This window comes from Hemicordylus capensis, chromosome 12 (assembly GCF_027244095.1).
Source record: "Hemicordylus capensis ecotype Gifberg chromosome 12, rHemCap1.1.pri, whole genome shotgun sequence".
Taxonomy (NCBI): domain Eukaryota; kingdom Metazoa; phylum Chordata; class Lepidosauria; order Squamata; family Cordylidae; genus Hemicordylus; species Hemicordylus capensis.
Genome location: NC_069668.1, coordinates 12,206,600 through 12,228,121, shown reverse-complemented (window position 1 = coordinate 12,228,121; position 21,522 = coordinate 12,206,600). Strand labels below are relative to the sequence as shown.

Below are 21,522 nucleotides of genomic sequence, written 5' to 3'. Positions count from 1 at the left end.
GAGGCACTTTTTCAAAGTGGTGACTCTTGTATTTAGCAGGGGGAGAGCAACTGGCCCTATCCATCCCCAGCACAGCATCCCTCCAGTGGCTGATGGTGGTATCTGCCTTAGATTTCATTTTTAGATGGTGAGCCCTTTAGGAACACAGGAAGAGGCCATATACTGAGTCAGGCCCTTGGCCCATCTAGCTCAGTATTGTCTGCACAGACTGGCAGCAGCTTCTTCAAGGTTGCAGGCAGGAGTCTCTCTTAGCCCAATCCTGGAGATGCTTCCAGGGAGGGAACGTCGAAACTTCTGCTCTTCCCAGAGAGGCTCCATCCCTTAAGTGGAAAAATCTTCCAGTGCTCACATGTGCTCTCCCATTCAAATGCAACCAGGGTGGACCCTGCTCAGCAAAGGGGACAATTCATGCTTGCTTCCACAAGACCAGATCTCCTCCCTTAGTCCAGCTCTCCTCTTCTACATGCTTGCATGCAGAAGCTTCCCAGTTCCCTCCCCTGCAAGGCGGAGCATTTTGTCAGTCAATTCAACACCTCCATATGAAGACCGTGGCCAAAACCTTCGCCTCCAGGACCAGCTGTGAGTCCTTCTGAGGGCTCAAATTTGGATGGGGCTGTAGCTTAGCATCTGCTTTGCACGCAGAAGGTTCAACCCCCGGCAGCATCTCCAGGTAGGGCTGGGAAACACTCCTGCTTGAAAGCCAAAAAGAGCTGCTGCCAGTCTGTGCAGATAATGCTGAGCTAGATGGACCAAGGGTCTGACTCAGTAGAAGGCAGCTTTCTCTGTTCACAGCAAAGCTGCCCCTTTTAGCTCCAGTCTCAGCTTTTCAACAAACGTGCCTGCACAATACAGATTTCTGTATTTATAAACATTAAAAGCCCAGCAGAATGTTTGCTTAGAAAGTGTTTTTTAAAAGCAAAACAAGAAAGCAAAGAAAGCAAAACAAGCACCAGAAGAAAGTCGCCGAAGATAAACATCAGTGTAACAAAGTTTCACAGAGCAGCAGGAAGGGGAGATGCATTGATGCACTTCAGAACATCAGTTCAAAAACACAAACACACCTCTTTTAAAAAAAAAAAATCAAAGGACTTTGATCAGACGTCTTAGCCTTTGTCTCCAACTAATCAGACATCATCCCTATGCATTTCAACACACACACACACACACACACACACACAGACACACACACACAGACACACGGTAAGTCACAGGAACTTAGGAAGTTGCCTTCTACTGAGTCAGACCATTGGTCCACCTAGCTCAGGATTACCTACACTGACTGGCAGCAGATCTCTCAGGTGGCAAGCAGAAGTTTTTCCCAGCCCTACCGGGAGATGAATCCAGGGATTCTACCTGGGTAGGGATGTGCAAAACTGATTCAAATTTGAACCAATTCGACTCAAATCTGGCCGATTCAAACGATTTGGATTTGAATCGGATCACTCCTAAAACGATTAATTCAATTCAAATTTGAATTGAATCGACCCGTTTCAAATTTGAATCTAGGTTCCAAGTTCCCTCCCTGGCAGCATCTCCAAGATCGGGCTGAGGGAGATTCCTGCCTGCAACCTTGGGGAAGCTGCTGCCAGTCTGTGCAGACAACACTGAGCTAGATAGACCAATGGTCTGACTCAGTATATGGCAGCTTCCTATGTTCCTAGATGCTCTTCCCAGAGTGGCCCCATCCCCTGAGGGGAATATCTCACAGTGCTCACACATGCAGTCTCCCATTTAAATACAAATCAGGGTGGACCCTGCTTAGCAAAGGGGACCAATTCATGCTTGCTACCACAAAACCAGCTTTCCTACCATAGGGGCTGTATTATAATACTGGAGACTTTATTAAAAAGGAAATAAAAGTAATTATTCTTGGGAGTGGGAGGGTGTGATTTCATTTCATTATCAAAAGGGAGGCTCTGGCCCCGGGGTCCCTCCTGATATTCATCCAAACCCTGTTTACAGCCGTTACACACACATATAGAAAAAATAAAAGGTAAGCCAGGAGGCAAAAAAAAAAAGCCACAAAGGGTGAACGTTTCAAAAGGTGACGTTTCCGTATCCCTCACGTTACAAATATCCACGCAGCAGCCTCCACCAAGAGATCTGCCAAACTTCAGATCACACAAATGAGCCACCCTCAAACACACATGGCTTCCTGCTTCTTGATCACAACTTCCGGGACCTTTTCTTCCTCGGAATTTCAATCGAGCTAACAAATCCCTGTGTGTTTGGGAAGTTCATAAGGCAGACCAGGCCTGGTTAGAAGTTAACGATGAATATTGAGAAACTTTCTCACGGGAGAGGACACACAAGCCCACATTCTGCGAACTCGCTGGTTCTCCAAAGTTGCTAGACTACAACTCCCATCACCCCCTGCCACAAGAGCCACAGATTGCGTTCCTCAATACTTCTGCAGAGCTCTGCTGAAATCCAGACAGACTTCCAACGGGGCAAACCTGCGGAAGATACCACGTAGGGTGCCAAAGGCCATTGTGGCGGGGATGATGGGAGTTGTAGTCCAACAACATGGCTGTTATCTCAGAAAGAGAAGTTGTTTGGAAGATAGAGGGGACAGAATGCAAGGAACCACTCCAGAAATGGCACCGATCATAACTAATATGTCTCTGCGGCCAGGGACACCCAAAACATCTTCCACTGACTGAATCCACAATGGCATCAGAACCGGAAGCTTTTCATCACATCTGCCAAGGGGAAAAGACAGACTCCTTTTCTTTCTCCCAAGCTAAAGGGCCAGTGAAAGAACAAGGTCCACATCAGCAATTCACCGGAGACAGAAATATGATTCCTTGGTCTCTTGACATGCTGGAGAGGACACCCTGGGTAGAAATAAAATGGGGAAAAGGACAAATCTCAACAACAACACACCTCTCCAGCCATGGCACACCTCCGAGCAGAGAGCTACCCTTGCCAAGGGGATGCAGGATCTCAGCCCAGAGCACTGACTCAGGAAGGAAGGAGAAACTGACAGAGCCGAGAAACTGACAGAAGTTGGTCTTTTTGTCTTGGTAGCTTTTCCCTTTTTCTTTTCTTTTCTTTGCAGAGGGGGGAGAAATCCAGATGATCTGAATTTCAGGCTAGGTGACTTGCCTGAGCAGTCAGCTAAGGGGGTGTAACCGGCATGCTTTTATATAGATGCTAAGCTCCACATGGAAATGCAAGGGAAGAAAGAGAAATGCATTACTTCCTAGAGTGCATCTGCCAAAGCACACACACACACACACCCCTTCGGTTGCCAAAGATTTGCTCTCCAGGCTGGATCTCTTTCCTTCCCTCGAGGCCACCCTCCCTTGCCCCCACTGAGGCAACCCTAGCCCCCTCCCTGCCCCCCCCAAGAGAAAGAAAGCCCACATGCATGGGGAGAGACCCTGACTGCAGGTGGCCCCTAGAAGAGAGAGATTTCTTGACTGATCCCTGCACCACACACAAAAGCACTTTGCGGGGGGGGGGACCAAGAAGGGGGCGCGCGGGAGGGGGGCGTTTGACAACTAGGTTACACCAAACCCTTGAGGTGACATCAGAGAAGACAGACCAACACACACAACACCAACACCTCACCACCCCCTTTTTTAAAAGGGACAACTGAACAAAACCCTTCCAGGGCATAAAGGAGAGGCAAGTCCAAGATCATCCGCCACTCCCCCCCCCCCCACGCAAGTTCCTACAAGCCCCTCCTCCCGATCTCTCACGAGGAATACACCCCCCCATTCATTCTCTCCCCCCCCCAGCCTCACCACTCCCCAGAAGCTGGGGAGACAGCAGCGCAGCCCAAACTACAGACCAAACATACCAAATAGACTTGGAAACGCCCCCCCCCCACCCCATTCCCAAAAGGACAAAACAGCCAGCCACAGCAGACTATACATTTCGGCGGGGGGGGGGGGCAGAGAGGGTTTTCCGATCTGCATTGTGATCCCAACAGGAAAGCCCAGAAAGAGGAGGGGGCCACCGATCTGCCCCCCCTTCCAGCACCCCCCCACACACACACACTTTGCTGCCATCACCCCACCAGCAAACAATGAGACAGAGAGCAAAGCAGGTCCCCCCCTCCCCAGATCCACCATCAATATCCATCTATAGGGCTTGGAGGCGGGGGCTTGGGGTGTGTATGTGTGTGTGTGTGTTTGGGTGGGGGGGTCGCCCTTACCTCCAAGGCTTCCAGCGTGACAAAGCTGGAGAGGGCAAAGCCGTCGATGATGTCTTCTTCTGGGGAGGAGGATTCCCTCCGCTTCCTGCGGGGGGGCTTGGGGCGGGCGGGCGGGGGCGCCAGCGCGGGGTGGCCATTGTTTTCCAGCTCCGAGCCGGAGGAGGAGAGGAGGGAGGCGGCCCTGGCCCGCCGCGCCTCGACCCCCACCGGGGTCCTGCCGCCGGGCGCCGCCGGGGGGGCGGCTTGTAATCCGCGCTGGGCTCGCCGCCTCTCGCGGTCGCGCTGGGCTCGGGTCCGCCGCTTCTGGCGGAAGCCGTTGCAGAGACTAGAGGAGCCATCCATGGTGCTTGATGCGCCGGCGGGGGGGCGGCCCCCCTCCCCGCCCCCTCCCGCGCGCCGATCTGCGGTGGCCCTCCTCCCTCCCCCCCCCCCTCAGCCCCGGTGGAATCGAAGGGAAGGGGGGAGAGAAGGAGAAAGAGAGAAAGGGTGGGGGGCGGGAGGGGAGGGGAGGGGGCGCACCCACAGAATGTCAGCCCCACCAATCCACGGGCAGGCAAGCCCGGATTCTTTCCAGTGAGCCCCAGAAAGTGACGGCTGGTCTCCTTTGGAGGCGGGGAGGGGGAAAACAACCCCTCCCGACAAAAACAATCAGATTTATTATAAATCCACCCTGGCCAGCAGGCGAGCCCAGAAGAGTAACGGAATGCCTCGATCCAAAGGCAGGGAGGGAGGCGTGGCGTGGGGGGGGGGGTGTCGTCTCCTGGCTGGCACCCCCTCCTCCTCCTTCCTCCTCCTCCTCCTCCTATTTGGGTTTTAATCCAGTGGGCGCGCCGCGAGAGAGAGGGGAGGCGACCCCACCACGGGCTCCTTCTGCGCTCAGGAAGGCTCTTCTTCCCCTTTTCTTCTTTTCATGGTGCGGGCAGCGGCCGCCGAGGGAGAGCGCGAGCCCGGCCAGGGGCAGAAATCAAAAGATCGGGCCCCCAAAGGAGACGGGGCGGGCCCGAGGAAGCTGGATCCGGAGCGGGGGCTTCGGGGCGGGAGCGGAGGGGGCTTCTCCCCGGGCGGCCGCGCCACAAGCGCTCCAGGTGAAAGGGACCCGACCGGATCGATCCCGGGCTGGGACCCGCCGCCGCCGCCGCCGCCGCCGGCCCCCAGCCCCGCCCCCTCTTGCGGCCAGCCCGGGCGGGCAGGCTCCTGGCCGGCTGACCCCCCACCCCACCCGCCAGCAGGATCAAGCCGCCGCCGCCGCCGCCACGCCAAGGCGTCCTCCCGGCTGTGGACTCAGGCATCCAGCGCACAAAGGAAAACGGCAGACTCTGGCTGGTGGGCGCTCGCCCTCCGCCGGAGGAGACCCGCCAGCAGCGCCAGCCGGGCGGAGGAGGGTCAGGGGCCAGAGGGCGCAGGATCCGGATCAGGCCCGCCGGCCGTGCCAGAGGGAGAACAGGATGGAGGGAGGGACCTGCGGATCCCCGGAGCGTGCAAGCTACCCTTCAGGCAGGCGCGGCGAGAGGAGGCTGCCAGAGGGGCCCGACCCCGCTCCGGCTGGCAGCGGATGATGGGAGATGTGGTCTTGGCTCGGCTGGGCTGGGCTTGCCCCCACCCCGTCGCCACAACGGATCCAGCCCATTCACCTCTCCCTGCCTTTCTCTGGCTCGCTCGCTCCCCCTCCCCACCTCGGTCACGTGGCCAACTTTCTCGTCTCTCCAGCCCCTCCCTTTTTCGCTCCCTTTCTCCCAGCCGTGTGAAATCGGGCTCCCCTCCTCGCGCGAAAGGAGCGGCGGGCATGCGCGCGGCGCCTGCGCCCTGGCGCTCTCCCTTCGTGCCAAAAGGAATGAATGGGCGAGGGGAGCCCCGCGGGAGGCTGCTGGCCCTTTAAGGGGGAGGGAGAGGCTTGTGGAGTGGGGGGTGTGACGAGGGTGGGGGAGGCAGGGAGGGAGGCTTGCAGAAATTGACCAGGTGCCGCTTGCCTGCATGGAAGCATTTTGCATGCTGCGGGGAGCAGCACAAATATCTGGATTGGTGGAGGGCACCCAGTATAGCCAACTTGCTGGAACTAAGCAGGTCTTGGCAGCATCTCCACAGAGGGCTGAGAGAGACTCCTGCCTGTAACCTTGGGGAGCCACTGCCTGTCAGTGCAGATAGTGCTGAGGGAGATGGGCCAGTGGTCTGACTCAGTCGACAGCAGCGTAGAAGGTGAGATTTCCGTGGAAGAGCGTCTGCTTTGCCCGCAGACGCTCTTGGGTTCAGTCCCTGGAAGCATCTCCCCAGGTAGGGCTGGGCCTGGGAAAGATCATTACCCTGGGAAGCTGCTGCCAGTCAGAGCAGACAATCCAGAGCTAAGGGGGACCAAAGGTCAAACTCAGTGGACAGCATGCCACTGACTTAATTTTTTAATTGAATGGGGCCGTTCTCACGATCAAACGTGAGGGAGGCTGGGCGGGTGGGGAGTAGCTTTACGAAGCTCCTCTCCCCCGCAGACAGTCGTCCTGTGGTGCTGGCCACGCCAATTGCACACCCAGATGCTCAGCCGCTTCCCCTGGCAGTACAGAGACCCAGGATGCATCATCCTGGCCCCGGGATATCCCACAATGCACTGTGCGATTGTGCAGTGCATTGTGGGGATCTCCCAGTGATGGCCGGAAGCTCGCTGCTTTGCCGGCGCTCACCCACAAGCAGTTTGCCCATGGTAAGGGCACGCTTGGACCCGTAACCTCGGCTAAACGGCGCCTCCGTAGATGGGTTTGCCGCCACAGCGCGGCCGGGATCTGCGTGGATCCTGGCGGTTCTCACAGGCAGCTAAACCCAGGCTTGGCTGCTTGTAAGAACAGCCTCAATATCTTTTTGTTATGGCCGTGGCTCAACAAATCAACCGATGGATCGGTGGCTCGAAGAGCTAGAAACCGGCCTTGGAGAATCTCAAGCTGTTGAACTCTGCACCCAAGATCCAAGCACCGTACTTGTTGTTCTGGGTCTGATTGTTCTGGCTATCAAAACATGTTTACGTTTCCACATCTCCCTTTTCCGATCCTTTTGCGAATCGCTATAATTAGAAATCATGCCGTTTCTGATGCTATTTTGAAGCTCATTAGTCCCGTCGTCTCTGCTCAGGTTCTGTTCAGTCTGTGCTTCAGCCCTTTGTTCCTGCTGTTAGGGAAATGCATTGAATCAGAAATAATGTTTAGGAAGGGGTAATCCCATTATTTTTATATCCACACACACACACACACACACACACACACACACACGAGGACATTTGGCCGCTCGGGACTGTGGCCGTCAGAGTGGGATCCCATAGCAAAGAGGTCAGAGCCAGAGAACAAAAGCTGGCCTAGTGGTTGGAGCACCAGGCTGGGACTTGGGAGACTCGGGTTCAAATCCCCACTCAGCCCTAAAGCTCACCCCGTGACCTTGGGCCAGTGCTTAACACTGTCCTGAAAACCTGGTTGCAGGAAAGTGGGTACATGAAAATGTCTAAAATAGACATGTTTATGTATATTTTCCACATTATTATTATTATTATTAACACAGTCAGACAGGTGTTATTGACTGGTTTGTTTTATCCAGACATCGAGTCTTTCCCAAGGACCTGGGATGGCTGAATTTTATTGTCAATGTTGTTGCTGTTATAGATATCGTCGCAGAATATAGGCTGTTCCCAGTAAAGCTGCTTTTTGTAATTGGCTGGTGGTGATTTCTGTGGCCCCTCTGGTGTTGAGGTGCTCTTCAAGGTGTTTGGGGATTGCACCTAGGGCACCAATTACTACTGGGATTATTTTGGTCTTCTTCTGTCACAGTCTTTCAATTTCAAGTTGTTGTTGTTGTTGTTACATTTTCTATCCCGCTCTCCTCCAAGGATCCCAGAGCGGTGTACTACAGACTTAAGTTTCTCCTCACAGCAACCCTGTGAAGTGGGTTAGGCTGAGAGAGAAGTGACTGGCCCAGAGTCACCCAGCAAGAATCATGGCTGCATGGGGATTTGAACTCGGGTCTCCCCAGTCCTAGTCCAGCACTCTAACCACTACACCACACTGGATCTACATGGAAATAGGTCTAACATACTGTATTCACTGGAATCTAGTTGCCCCCCCCCAAGTTTTTTGATGGTAGAAAGTGGGGGATGTACGTACAGGAACAGATTGACCCACCAGAAGACCACCGTATTGCAAGGAGTGGAAAGAGCTACTGTCCATATCAAAAGTTCATCCGTGGGTCCATTTTAACAAGCTCTGCTCCTTAGCAGAGGCTGCAGTTTCCTATCAAAGTTTCCGTGAAAAACTTCAAGCAACGAATTGCATCTCATTATGCACCTGCTTTTTGCTCATTATAGACATGTGAGCCAAGAAAATTGCATGATGTGATTTGTTTTGTTTAAAGGCATGTATAAAGAGACAGTCTTCTTATAATCTCACCATGGACCAGTGCACAGGGGCCATAGACCCCCACCAGAGCACACCCCCTACCACAGGATCCCCGGTAGTTTTGTCTGATAGGGACATATGAAGTCTTATATCTCTTTGCCTTTCTTTGATTAAAATACCATTTCATCTTCCGCCTGTGTGTCTTTCTCCGTCTTGGCACCAGGGAGTAGGGATGGGCACGAATCGATTTTTGCAATGCGGTTCAGCTTGATTCGATTCGAGCTCGGATCTGCTGCCCCTGAATCTGGGTCGATTTGATTCAAATTGGATTCAAATGTTTGCTTCGGCCAAATTTTTAAGGGCTAGGGGACACCAAAGCAGGTTGGGTGAGTGCACCCAGCTCCCAGATTAGGGTAGGATGCGTCTTCTACCCTGATGCTAATCACCTGAATTGTCCTAGCATGTCTCTGAGCTTGGTGGTTCCATAAAGGCCAGGACCTGCTGAATGTCCAGAAACATACGTAGCCATTCCAGCCACCTCCACTGTCGTGATCCACAAGAGGCAGAGGAACTGCTCTGGAACACCTCCACATCTCTGCTAGCATGCTTCAGTGGAGAAATGGCCTCCATTAGCAACGTCCTACTAGAGGCACTTGTTCAGCGATGGTAATAGGCCACCGAAGGTGCCTCGTTCTGTAGCCATCACAACCGATTTGGAGCGGAGAGAGGAGGCCTGATCTAGTTGTCCATGGGTCATCACTTTATTTCTGATTCGTTGGCAATTATCGCTGGAGAATTTGACAATAACGGCTGGGGAATGGGTGTCTTTTAGCTTACAGCTGCCTGCCCGCGCACGTCTTCCTTCATTGCTTGGTTTGCATCATAGATGAGCTGGTTGTATCACCAGCAAGATGCAGAAGACGAAAGACAGTTCCCACGATGAATGTTAATGGTCAACACTAAGAGGATGAGGCGGGGCAGTAATGGCTGTTTGCTGCATCCGCGAGTTGAGTGCGGCAAGAGCGCGCCAAGCCAGGGAAAGGTCGGCTGCTGAGGGAAATGGAAAATACTTAAATTGAAATGCCAGAGCATTCTTCTGGAGAGCTAATGAAACTCCGTTCGAGGGGGTGCCGGACCAAACTGGCCTGGACTGGTTCAGACTCAAACCAGACTGGACGAGCCGGTTCCATGCACACCCCTCGCAGGCAGATGATCTTCCCAGAAAACAAGGGGGAAAGATTCCCTGTGGAAGTTCCCTCAGAAGTGAACAACACATTACTTTCTTCCGGTTTATCTCCTCTTAGCAAGCCTTCTTTCTGGTTTCCCATTAAGATTGAAGCTGATTCTCCCCTCCCGTTCCCCCCCCCCCATAACATTATGATGCACTAATTTGTTAACCTATGTTCACAAATCTTTTTAATTACAGCAGATGCCTTGGATGCACAGCCTTTCTTCAGTGAGCACAATTAACAGTTCAATTACAAACCAAAAAGAAGATCTGCTGCTTCCTCCAAGAATCCCACTTTGCCCCAATCATTCTGGGAGTGTTTTGATAGGACCAGGGAGTCATGAACATAGGAAGCTGCCATATACTGAGTCACACCATTGATCTAGCTAGCTCAGTATTGTCTACACAGACTGGCAGCGGCTTCTCCAAGGTTGCATGCAGGAGTCTCTCTCAGCCCTCTCTTGGAGATGCTGCCAGGGAGGGAACTTGGAGCCTCAGATGCTCGTCCCAGAGCGGCCCCATTATCCCTTAAGGGGAATATCTTACAGGGCTCACACATCAAGTCTCCCATTCAAATGCAACCAAGGCAGTCCCTGCTTAGCTAAGGAGACAAATCATGCTTGCTGCCACAAGACCAGCTCTCCTTCAATGTCTCTTATTTGTCCTTCAGTCAAATGACTGAGGGACAAATGTAAAGTGGAGAGAGTCAGGGGAGGAGAGCTGGCCTGGTGGTAGTGAGCATGAATGGTCCCCTTTGCTAAGCAGGGTCTGTCTTGGTTTTCATTTGGATGGGAGACTACATGTGTGAACACTGTAAGATATTCCCCTCAGGGGATGGAGCCGCTCTGGGAAGAGCAGAAGGTTCCAAGTTCCCTCCCTGGCAGCATCTCCACGATACGGCTGGGAGAGACTCCTGCCTGCCACCTTGGAGAAGCTGCTGCCAGTCTGTGCAGACAATCCTGAGCTAGAAAGACCGATCTGACTTAGTAGAAGGCAGCTTCCTATGAAAGGAATGAGCCCCCTTTTCAAGCCAAGCGTCTCGGACATGTGCTTCCGGGAAAGGCAAAGCAGCAGCAGAGATGGGCTCTAAGCACTATCAGTGCCGGAAACTGAATGATCTGGCTCAAAAATGGCTCACATGGCATTTAAGATAAAGGTATGTCTTGTTCTGGCAACGGGCTTATCGGGCTTCAGCAGGGAGATAGTTTTCCACATTGTGCCGGCTGCTTGAAAAAGCTCATTGATTTGCCGCTAATACCAGAGTTGTCATAGTTTCATGAATAACAGCTCCGCGGCTCATGGAATCAAAGCCTTCCCCTCGCCCCGGACTCAATCAATACGAACAGATTCAGAGAGATTGCCTGGGCCTACTGCAGGAGGCATGCAGGAAATTTATTTTTATGCTGCATGAGCCGCGGAGGAGGTTTTGAGGCATGGTTGCAAGGGAAAGTAGGGCACCCCTGAAGACCACCAGGGGAATACCAGGAGATTATGGGCTCTTGCTAGCTCCATGTCCCGGCTGCTAACCAATGACTCCTGGTCTTCAGAGGTAGACTGTCCCTGAACACAGAGGTTCCACTTCACCATCGGGACCAACCGCCATGGTAAGACCCATTTGTGTGAGAGCCACAGTGCAGACCAAGCAGCAATGGTCTCTCTATTTTATTGCCACTTTTTGTTTTTTAATTGTATGCTTTATTCAATTTTTTGGTGAGCCGCATAGAGAACAACTGCTAGAATAATCATTCCCTCTAGACTCTATCATTGTTTTAAATTGTTTGAATGTCTTAAAGTTTTAAACATTGCTTTAAATCTGTGTTGTTTTACTGTAAACTGTCCAGAGAAGTGAGTTTGGGGCGGTATATTAATTTGCTGAATGAATGAATGAATAATTCTAGCATCTGCTTGACTGACTTGCCATCAAGTTAGCGCAGTGGCAGAGAGTCAGTGATGATGACAATGACCATAACAACGACAAATACATTTATACCACTTTGCAACAAAACAAAATCTCAAAACAGTTTACATAGGAGGAGGAGATGGAGAAGGAGAAGGTAGAGGGAGAATCAGGAGGAGAAGGAGGAGCAGGAATAGGAGACTTGATGTGTGAGCATTGTAAGACATTCCCCTTAGGGGATAATGGGGCCGCTCTGGGAAGAGCTGCAACCTGGGAGAAGCCGCTGCCAGTCTGTGAAGACAATCCTGTGCTAGATGGACCAAGAGTCTGACTCAGCATATGGCAGCTTCCTATGACTCAAGAGCTAAAAAGAAACATATGAACAGCCCTGCTGGATCAGACCCATCTAGTCCAGCATCCTGTTTCACACAGTGGCCCACCAGATGCCTCTGAGGAGCCCACAGGCAAGAGGTCTGTGCATGCCCTCTCTCCTGCTGTTAGTCTCCTGCAACTGGTACTCAGAGGCATCTTGCCTCTGAGGCTGGAGGTGGCCCACAGCCACCAGACTAGTAGCCATTGGGAGACCTGTCCTCCATTAATCTGTCTGAGCCCCTTTTGAAGCCATCCAAGCCGGTGGCCATCAGCATATCCTGTGGCAGAAAATTCCACAGAGCAATTCCATAGAAAAATAAATAAAATATAAGATGGTCCCCTGTCCCCAAACGGCTCACAATCCAAGCTGGACACCAACAAGCACCCCTGGAAGGTATTCTTAGATAGGGCCGACTTCCCTGACCCCCAGCTAAAGAGAAAAGAATCACCACTTTAAACTGTGCCTCTTTGTTCAATTAGCGAGGGTTAATACTGAGCTAGATGGACCAATCGAGTCAATAGAAGGCAGGTTTTTAGGTTAAGGTTTCCTTTCTCCAACTCATACGACTTTACAATCGCGGACTTCAGAGTTATAGACTTCTTTCTTTAAAAGGAGAATTTCCCAGAAAAAGATATTTGGACAAACCCTGCAGCCTTGAACCGCGTCCCATTTTCCAGGTACGAAATCCCATGCAAACAATTACCGAGCTGAAAAATTGTGTGGTTTGGGGAATATTTCACATGCTTTTGCAAGTATAAGGTGGCGGCTAGCCTTGTGATTAATTGGACCCACTGAGTCCAATAAAGAAGCTCTCTTTTTGTAAAACACACACACACACACACACACACACACACACAAGAAATTCATTCCACTGAAAGCTCGTCACATTTCAAATATGCCTATTTTGGCTGCTGTTGTCAAAGCACCCAGAAAAGAGCTATAATATAATTCTGCAACAGCCGTTCTTACAAGTGGCGAAAGGAAACGTGAGGAAATGGTGCTTAGACATACATGAGCAGAATAGGAATTTTTAAAAAGAATATTTATATACCACTTTTCATCAGAAGTTTCCGAAGTGGTTTACACAGAGAAATAATAAATAAATAATATGGCTCCCTGTCCCCAAAGGGCGCACAGTGTAAAAAGAAACATAAGAGAGACACCAGCAACGCACCTTTTAATGTGGTGATTCTCTTTATTTAGCAGGGGGAGAGCAACTGGCCCTCTCCACCCCCAGCACAGTACTTCCAGTGACTGTTAAAAGCTGGTGTCTCTCTTATGTTTCTTTTTAGATTGTGAGCCCTTTGGGGACAAGGATCCATTTTGTTTATCTTATTTATTTGTTTATTATTTTTCTGTGTAAACTGCCCTGAGCCATTTTTGGAAGGGCGGTATAGAAATTGAATGAATGGATGAATGAATGAATAGCCACTGGAAGGATACTGTGCTGGGGACGGAGTTGCTCTCCCCTTGCTAAATATAAGAAAACCACTGCTTTTAAAAGGTGCCTCTTTGCCCAGTTTGACCAGCGGGGCTGCTAAGAAGGAACGGATAGCAATATGGAGATGCAGTTGATGTTTTCTGAAGACAGAGAGCTCCCACGTGCAGAGTTTATTCAATTATTCTCCACCTAGGGGAGATGAGACTATTTTGGAAAATTCTTCTCCAACTCCCCAAATTCTCACCTCTTGAAACTTTTCAGACAGGAATAATTTGAATTCACCTGTCTATCCATAGATGGTGACTTGGAGGCACTTTAACAAAGAATCCAGAGCTCCCAGGAGCATTCTTGGGAGGAGAACACTAATCCACAGAGACTTATTTTTAAAAGATAGGGTCTGGTTTAACAATTCCCAGCAAAATCCTAGAAATTGTAGTTTAGTAAGAGTGCAGAGCTTCTTTCCAAAGAATTACAGGCAGGGCTGTCCTTCGGGCATGGCGAGCAGGGCGGCCACCCCGGGCCCCGCTCTTTTAACCTCCATGAGAATTAACTGGAAGGGGGCCCCACACTGGCTGATTGGCCCCGGGCCCCGCACCACACCAGGGCTCTCTAAGGATGGCCCTGAATACAGGTCGTGTAGAGAACCAGAGCTGCAGTTTCCAAGGCTCTCTGGGAAGAAGAGGGAGGGGGAGGAGAAGAAGAAATTCTCTTGAGCAGCTTGAGACATCTCCACGGCATGACTAGGACAACAGACAGGGACCCTAGGAAATGCAGTTCTCCCAGAGCACCCTACTCTTTTAATGGGTGCCCTGGGAAATACATTTCCCAAGACACCCAGTGCCAGAAGCTGTTGGGGGGGGGGAATAGTTCACCAATTCTAAGTCAGGGGAGTGGGGGTTTGTCCATTGCCAATAGTGAGCCCCCAAGATCCAGTTCAGCTCTGGCTAATTTCTCTTCTATACCCAAAGCTTCAAACTGCACAATTTATGTCACTCACATTCATTCATTCATTCAATTTCTATACCACCCTTCCAAAAATGGCTCAGAGCAGTTTACACATTAACGGTAGACTGAATCAGCCATGTAAAGGAGAAAAAGATCACCAGTGGAAGACCACACCAAAAGACTCATTACATCACAATCACATTTTGAGTGCTGTAATAAATGGCCTGGTGCCCATAAAGCGTGACTTAACTGGAGATGTTTGACATCAAGTTTTTTAAAAAAATTAAAAAACGAAAGGAGAATTATTATGCAGTCTGCTATGGGAATTATGCCTTGATGGAGTTAAAGCCATAAACGATCTAGGAGTAATCTTCACTTATTTTCAAATGGCATATCCCGGTTCATATGCAAAGCTGATTCTTGCATGGGCCGCACTGCTTGAACGCAAGTGAGAAAATAATCATAAAGATACAGAGCAGAAGAGAATTGCATACCTAGATAAATCAGCTCTTATTAAATGCATACCTATCCCACAGTCCTCATAAGTCATAATTATGACTCAAGTAATAATATTGCTTAGTCTAACATTAGTCACCCTTTTCTGTTATACACCAGCTGAGCAGAAATTGGATTGAGGAAAGTGTGCAATTATCATACACATCACCATGGAATGTGGTCTCCCATTCAAATGCAAACCGGGGCAGACCCTGCTTAGCAAAGGGGACAAGTCATGCTTGCTTCTACAAGACCAGCTCTCCTCTCATAACATTATGAGCTGGTCTTGTGGGAGCAAGCATGAATTGTCCCCTTTGCTAAGCAGGTTCTGCCCCAGTTTGCATTTGAATGGGAGACTGTGAATACAAATACAATGAATATTTATATACCGCTTTCAACGAAAGTTTCCAAAGCGGTTTACATAGATATAAATAAATAAAATAAAAAGGCTCCCTGTCCCCAAAGGGCTTACAATCTAAAAAAGAAACCTAAGAAAGACACCAGCAACAGTCACTAGAGGGATGCTGTGCTGGGGATGGATAGGGCCAGTTGCTCTCCCCCTACTCAATATCGAGAATCATCCTATTTAAAAGGCGCCTCTTTGCTTAGTTAGCAGGGGAGACTACACATGAGCACTGTAAGATATTCCCCCGAAGGGATGGGGCAGCTCTGGGAAGAATGGTTTTTAAAAGTTTCCAAACGGCTCTCGAAACAAATTTAAATTGAATTTTGAACATTTTATTTGAATTCGAACCGAGTTGTTCCTTTAAGGGGTGATTAGATTCGGATTTGAATCACTCGAATCACCCAGATACAAGTTGAATCGATTTGAATTTGAATCAATTTGCACATCCCTATTGTCTAGATGGACTTGCCAAGCTTTCAGGCAGGAGTCTTTCCCAGCCCTACCTGGAGATGCTGCCCGGGAGATGCTGCCCATCCCCTAAGGGCAAGATCTTATTGTAGAAAGAGACCACATGTAGTCACCCATTCAAATTCAAACCCAAGCAGACCCTGCTTAGCAAGGGGGCCAATTCATGCTGGCTACCACAAGACCAGTCATTCCCTACCTTAAAAGGCAGGTTTTGAGGACATCTACACATGGATGAAATCTGGTGCTAGTTTTCTTTTCAAGAAGAGTTTTCTATTTTCTTTTCTCTTTTTTTAAAAATCAAAGAGCTCTTTTACTGTCTGCTGTAAAGTCTCTCCTTCCAGAGAAAGCTTTGGAACGGTATTTCCTTCTTACTGGCAGGCAGAGAAGCACAGCTGTACCAATGGATGCATAACTCTTCTGGATTGGGCGGAATTGGCTTGTCAAACTGCATTGAAGAGGACATTTTTTCCCCATCACTTGGAGTGGCAGGAAGAAAAGGATCCAGGCAGCACACAAGCTGGGAAGAAAGGCTAGAGCCTAATATCACTCCCCAGAGGAACACAGGGAGCTGCCATATACTGAGTCAGACCATTGGTCCGTCTTGCTCAGTATTGTCAACCCAGACTGGCAGCAGTTTCTCCAAAGTTGCAGGCAGGAGTCTCTCTCAGCCCTCTCTTGGAGATGCTGCCAGGGAGGGAACTTGGATCCTAGATGCTCTTCCCAGAGAAGCTCCATCCCCTAATGGAAATATCTTACAGTGCTCACACATCAAGGCTCCCATTCATATGCAACCAGGGTGGACCCTGCTTAGCTAAGGGGACAAGTCATGCTGGCTGCCACAAGACTAGCTCTCCTCCTCCCCAGCAACAGCTATTCGATGCCATACTGCCTATGAATATGGAAGTGCCATTTAGTTCTCATGGCCGATAACCCTGGGCAGAATTTCCCAATCCAAGCTGCTGATGCTGCCATGTATCGAACCAGGGACCTTCTATGGGCAAATCAGATTCTCTCCCACTGAGGTATGGATGCTCCTCATGGACATGTGAAGCTACTTTCTACGGAGTCAGACCGTTGCTTCCACTTGCTTAGTACTGTCTGCACTGACTGGCAGCCGCTCTCCAAGATTCCAGGCAGGGGTCTCTCCCAGCCCTACTTGGAGACGCTGCCGGGAACGGAACCTGGGACCTCCTGCGTGCAAAGCTGAAGATCCACCACTGAGTGATGGACCTTTCCTACGAAGCTGCCTTATAGATCCTTGATCTTGCTAGCTCAGGATTGTCTACACTGACTGGCAGCAGCTCTCCAAGGTTTCAGGCAGGGGTCCTTCCCAATCCTAACTGGAGATGCTGCCAGGGATTGAACTTGGGACCTCCTTCATGCAAGCAGATGCTCTACCGCTGAGCTGTGACCTCATCCTCAAAATTCTATCGTCACAGGAACAATATAGTCTAGCACAATATAGTCTATAGCCTAGCACAATATATTCTATAGCCTAGCACAATATAGAGCAGATGCCCCCCTCCCACTGAGCTATAGATGTTCCTGATGAACACATCATGCTGCCATGCTGAGTCAGACCCTTGAGCCAACTAGCTCAGTATTGCCTGCACAGACTGGCAGCAGCGTCTCCAAGATTGCAGGCCGGGGCCTCTCCCAGTCGTACCTGGAGATGCTGCCTTCCATCTCACTGTTCCCACGGAAGAGCCGTCGCAGTATATTGTAAGCAAGAGGTGCCTGGAAGTGTCACCGTCTCCAAAGCCGCTTTCCATGGTCCATTTTTCACGCCTCCTTGCAATGCTGACGCCGCCCTGAGCAGCAAATGAACATTTCAGGGAAAGGCCTGACACAAATGCTGTGCCGCTGTCCCCAGCTGCATCTTTCCCCCCAATGCCGGGCGGAAACCAAAATGAGAACGGTCACGCAGTCTAAATGGATATTATACTTGGTGACACTTTTTACAGGAAGCCGGGTCCATGAATAATAGCCTGGCTTCACCTTGCCACCAAAGGGAAATGCAACCAAAGGTCTGAATTACAAATATATTGTATCAGCTGCGCAGAATGTCAAAGAGTTAGACCAGGGATACAACACTCAGATGCCCTGATGGGCTGCAATCACCCATGGCACGGGCCGCTTTTGCATTTGAACGGGAGACTACATGTGAGCACTGGAAGATACTCCCCTTAGGGAATGGAGCTGCTCTGGGAAGAGCATCTAGGTTCCAAGTTCCCTCCCTGGCAGCATCTCCATGATAGGGCTGAGAGAGACTCCTGCCTGTAACCTTGGAAATGCCGCTGCCAGTCTGGGTAGACAATACTGAGCGAGATGGAGCAATGGCCTGACTCAGTAGATGGCAGCTTCCGATGTTCCTAGGTGAGGGCATGCCCATAGGCGAAACTGGGGGGGCAGGGGCGTAACTCCTATTAGGCAGGGGGGGTTGCCTAGGGGGCAACCAGAGACACCCGCCAGACACACCTCACAGGACTCCCCATTGCCCCCTGCCCAGCCGCAGGGCCCCTCAGCCGCTTACCCTGTTTGCCTTCCCTCCTGCTTGTCCTCCTGGCCGGCAACCGAAGCAGCAGCCCAGCTGCCTGCAAGGAGCTCCTTTTCTCCCCGCCTCTCAGCTGATCGGCGGGTGGGCGGGGCTTCCAGGGAGGCCTCGTGTAGGCCGCAGTGAAGCCTGAGCTGGAGTAGGCTGGCAGGGAGGCCCCAAGCAAGCAAGCAAGGAGGCAGAGCGGCCCCCACAGCTCTCTGCAGCGGACCCTCCGCCCAGCCCAGCATTTGCCAGGTAGAATGTGAACTCCTTTTTGTGGTCACCCCCCCACCCCTCATATATAGGGACCTGCTTGCCATAGGGCTTTGATATGGGGGGTGGGGGAGGGAGACTGGGAAGTCTCTGAATATTTAATTTAAAACAGACTGGGAAATTGGCTGGCTTAAAAAAACACTGCCTAAAAAGTCCTATCAGTGGCTTGTTTCATGGCAGAAACTTATAAAAACTTAGATTATGTTTGTTTATCCATCCCCTCATTCATTCATAAATGCCCTTCAGCTGTTCAAGGTGTTTTGCAGCCCAGGAGGAGGCCTGAGGGAGGGCTGTGGAGGAGCCGGGGGGGGGGGGGCCTTGCTTGGAGGTTTGTTTTAGCTCGCAGGGACAACTTCAGGGTCAGCCTGGCCGACGTGTGAATGCAGCCCCTCCACTCCTGAGGAGCAGAGGTCTGCTGGAGGGCTTTAAAAGCCCCCCGTGGGGGGGGGGAACCCTCCTGCAATCACACCTGACTGGACTTGAATCCTGAGGAAACTGACAGAGGCTCGCCCTGCAGGGCTGACAGTCTCCTCGGCTCATCTGCAGCAGCGGCAGCAGCGAGGGGCCCGTTTTAATAACGCGTGTTTCTATTATTATTATTATTATTATTATTTACATTGTCTATCCCACTCTTCCTCCAGGGAGCCATACTACATACATAAGTTTCTCCTCACAACAACCCTGTGAGGTAGGTGAGGCTGAGAGGGAAGTGACTGGCCCAGAGTCACCCAGCAAGTATTGTGGCTGAGTGGGGATTGGAACTCGGGTCTCCCCGGTCCTAGTCCAGCACTCTAGCCACTACACCTAGTGGTTTCTAGTCTGTTCTAGGCATTGAAAGGAGCACAAATGGATAGTCCTCCCTGTATATCACTCTATATTGTGAAGTGTGCGCGCGTGTGTGTGTGTGTGTGTGTGAATTCCGTGCAATGTGTTTCCAGGCAGCAGACTTACTTTGAAATATCAGACTTAAATCCTTGGGGGCCTGGGGGGTGTGGAGGCCCTGGACTTTTGCGGGGAGAAATTTTAAAATCTGGTCTCTGGGCCCACTCCAACCCCTGGGGGGGGCAGCCAGGGCATGTGGGGGGGTGCCAGTGCTATGATGCCCCCCACCCTCTCCCAAATTTGTGGATTAAAAATTAAATAAATTATAATTATTATTTACCTGTAGCCCCTTCGGGGGCCTTCCTAAGAGCCATGGGGGCAGGTTCTGTAGAAGTTTCCCCTCCCTCTGCCGGCCTCCAGGCTGAATTTCAGGCCTGTTTAGGCCTACAAAGATCAGTGCAGTGGCCATTTTGGAGGTTGCCGCACATGCTCAAAGGGTCTCTGCGAGACTCCAGTCTGGATCTTTTCCCTGAGGGAGGGAGTCAGACGAATGCATAGAGGTTGGCAAGGGACCGGAGTGTTTAAAAAACAGATGTAAATGGCACAGAAGTAAGGGGACAAAACATCCCTTAAAAAGACAATGTTGGTTTCATACCTTGTAAGCTGGCAAAACTGAAGGGTGGTGGGAGAGGCAAGAAATAAAATGGAAATATTCACTCACATGCTGTTTAATTCTCTAGACAGAGCTCTAACTTATGTGGTGCTTTTAAAAAAAACAACACCTGTTGGAAGACTTCGCAGCCAGAAATGTTGCATTTGCCATGTATTGCCATCTCTGTGGAGAACTGGCTTCTCTTTTGAAATAAGCGGTTAACGTGCTGCAAATTATTCCCTTCAATTTAGCTGAGTTGTACTTGGGTTTTTATTGCCTGTGTGCACATCCCAAGTAGATTAGCTCAAGTTTCCTTGCTTTCTAAAAAGGTTATATTTTAGAATGTATTTTTAAAAAAAAAAAATCAATGCAACTACCTTTTTACTCTGAACACAATTGTTTTTCAAAGACACATTGAATAGTCATGCTGTGATTCTGATTGACTAGTGCATTTGATAAACTAGACATAAAGTTTACTGTATTGAACAAGGGAGGTGTAACTTGCTTCATTTATGGTAGAGCTCACTTTTGAAAGGGTTGTAATGCGATGAAGGTTTCTGGTGTCCTCCATCCAATACACACTATTTATTTTTATTTATTTATTTATTTATTTATTGTTATATTTATATACCGCCTTTTGTTAAAAACAATCCCAAGGTGGTTTACAAAAGTTAAAAAACATAACAATGGAAATGACAATAAAAATATTAAGCTAAAAATACAAAACCAATCTAATTTAAAATCTATAAAATACAAACATAAGAACTATACGGGAGTAAAACACATAGAAGCAGCAATAGAAAACAATCATGTAAAGGCCTGGATAAAAAGCCAAGATTTAACAAGCTTTCTAAAAACTGTGATGGAGCCCGAGGAGCGAATGGCCACTGGGAGAGCATTCCAAAGTCTGGGGGCAGCAACAGAGAAGGCCCTGTCCCAAGTGCACGACAACCTAGCCTCCCTCATTGTCGGCACCCGGAGCAGAGCCCCATCAGATGACCTTGTCAAGTGGGCAGCAACAGGCCATATGTTCTTACTACCTTAGTATCTGTCACAATGACAGATAGGAAATGGAATATGTGTGCAATAGAATTGGGTTTTTTGTTTTGTTTTTACCGTTAGACCCAGGAATTCGAGGGGATGGGGCAGGGGCAACCTTTTACCAAAGCTTTGCAGTGTGGCAGAGACAGAAAATTGGTAGATTATTGTTATAAATTCTCTCTCTCTCTCTCTCTCTCTCTCTCACACACACACACCATTTTTCTGATTCGAATATCACACTGTTTTGCTGTTCTGTGGCTAGTTGCAACTTCCACCTTCTTCCTGATCAGGCTGCTGGATCCAAGCCTATGGTAAGCGTCCTTTTACACCGTGCCTTATAGGACTATTCACCCTATATGGATAGAACCTCTTTTAAAAGACAACCCGGGTTATTCTGATGATTATTATGTTTCTTATTTTCT

The 21,522-nt window shown here is 49.9% G+C and overlaps 1 protein-coding gene across 7 annotated transcripts in view; it reads right to left on the bottom strand.

Moving 5' to 3' along the window:
* The window catches only part of LOC128336036 (autism susceptibility gene 2 protein-like), a 447,244-nt gene extending 428,855 nt beyond the window's left edge, over positions 1-18,389 (bottom strand). For 3 of the 7 annotated variants that reach the window (XM_053275136.1, XM_053275135.1, XM_053275133.1), the window contains exon 1: positions 4,166-5,292. In XM_053275136.1, coding sequence (XP_053131111.1) covers positions 4,166-4,507 — 342 coding nt within the window. In that variant the 5' untranslated portion in view covers positions 4,508-5,292. Of the gene's footprint in view, positions 1-4,165; positions 5,294-17,442; positions 17,588-18,309 lie in introns of those variants that run through there. The other 4 variants (XM_053275132.1, XM_053275137.1, XM_053275140.1 and 1 more) reach the window with 3 other exon arrangements.
* Positions 18,390-21,522: the final 3,133 nt, after the last annotated feature.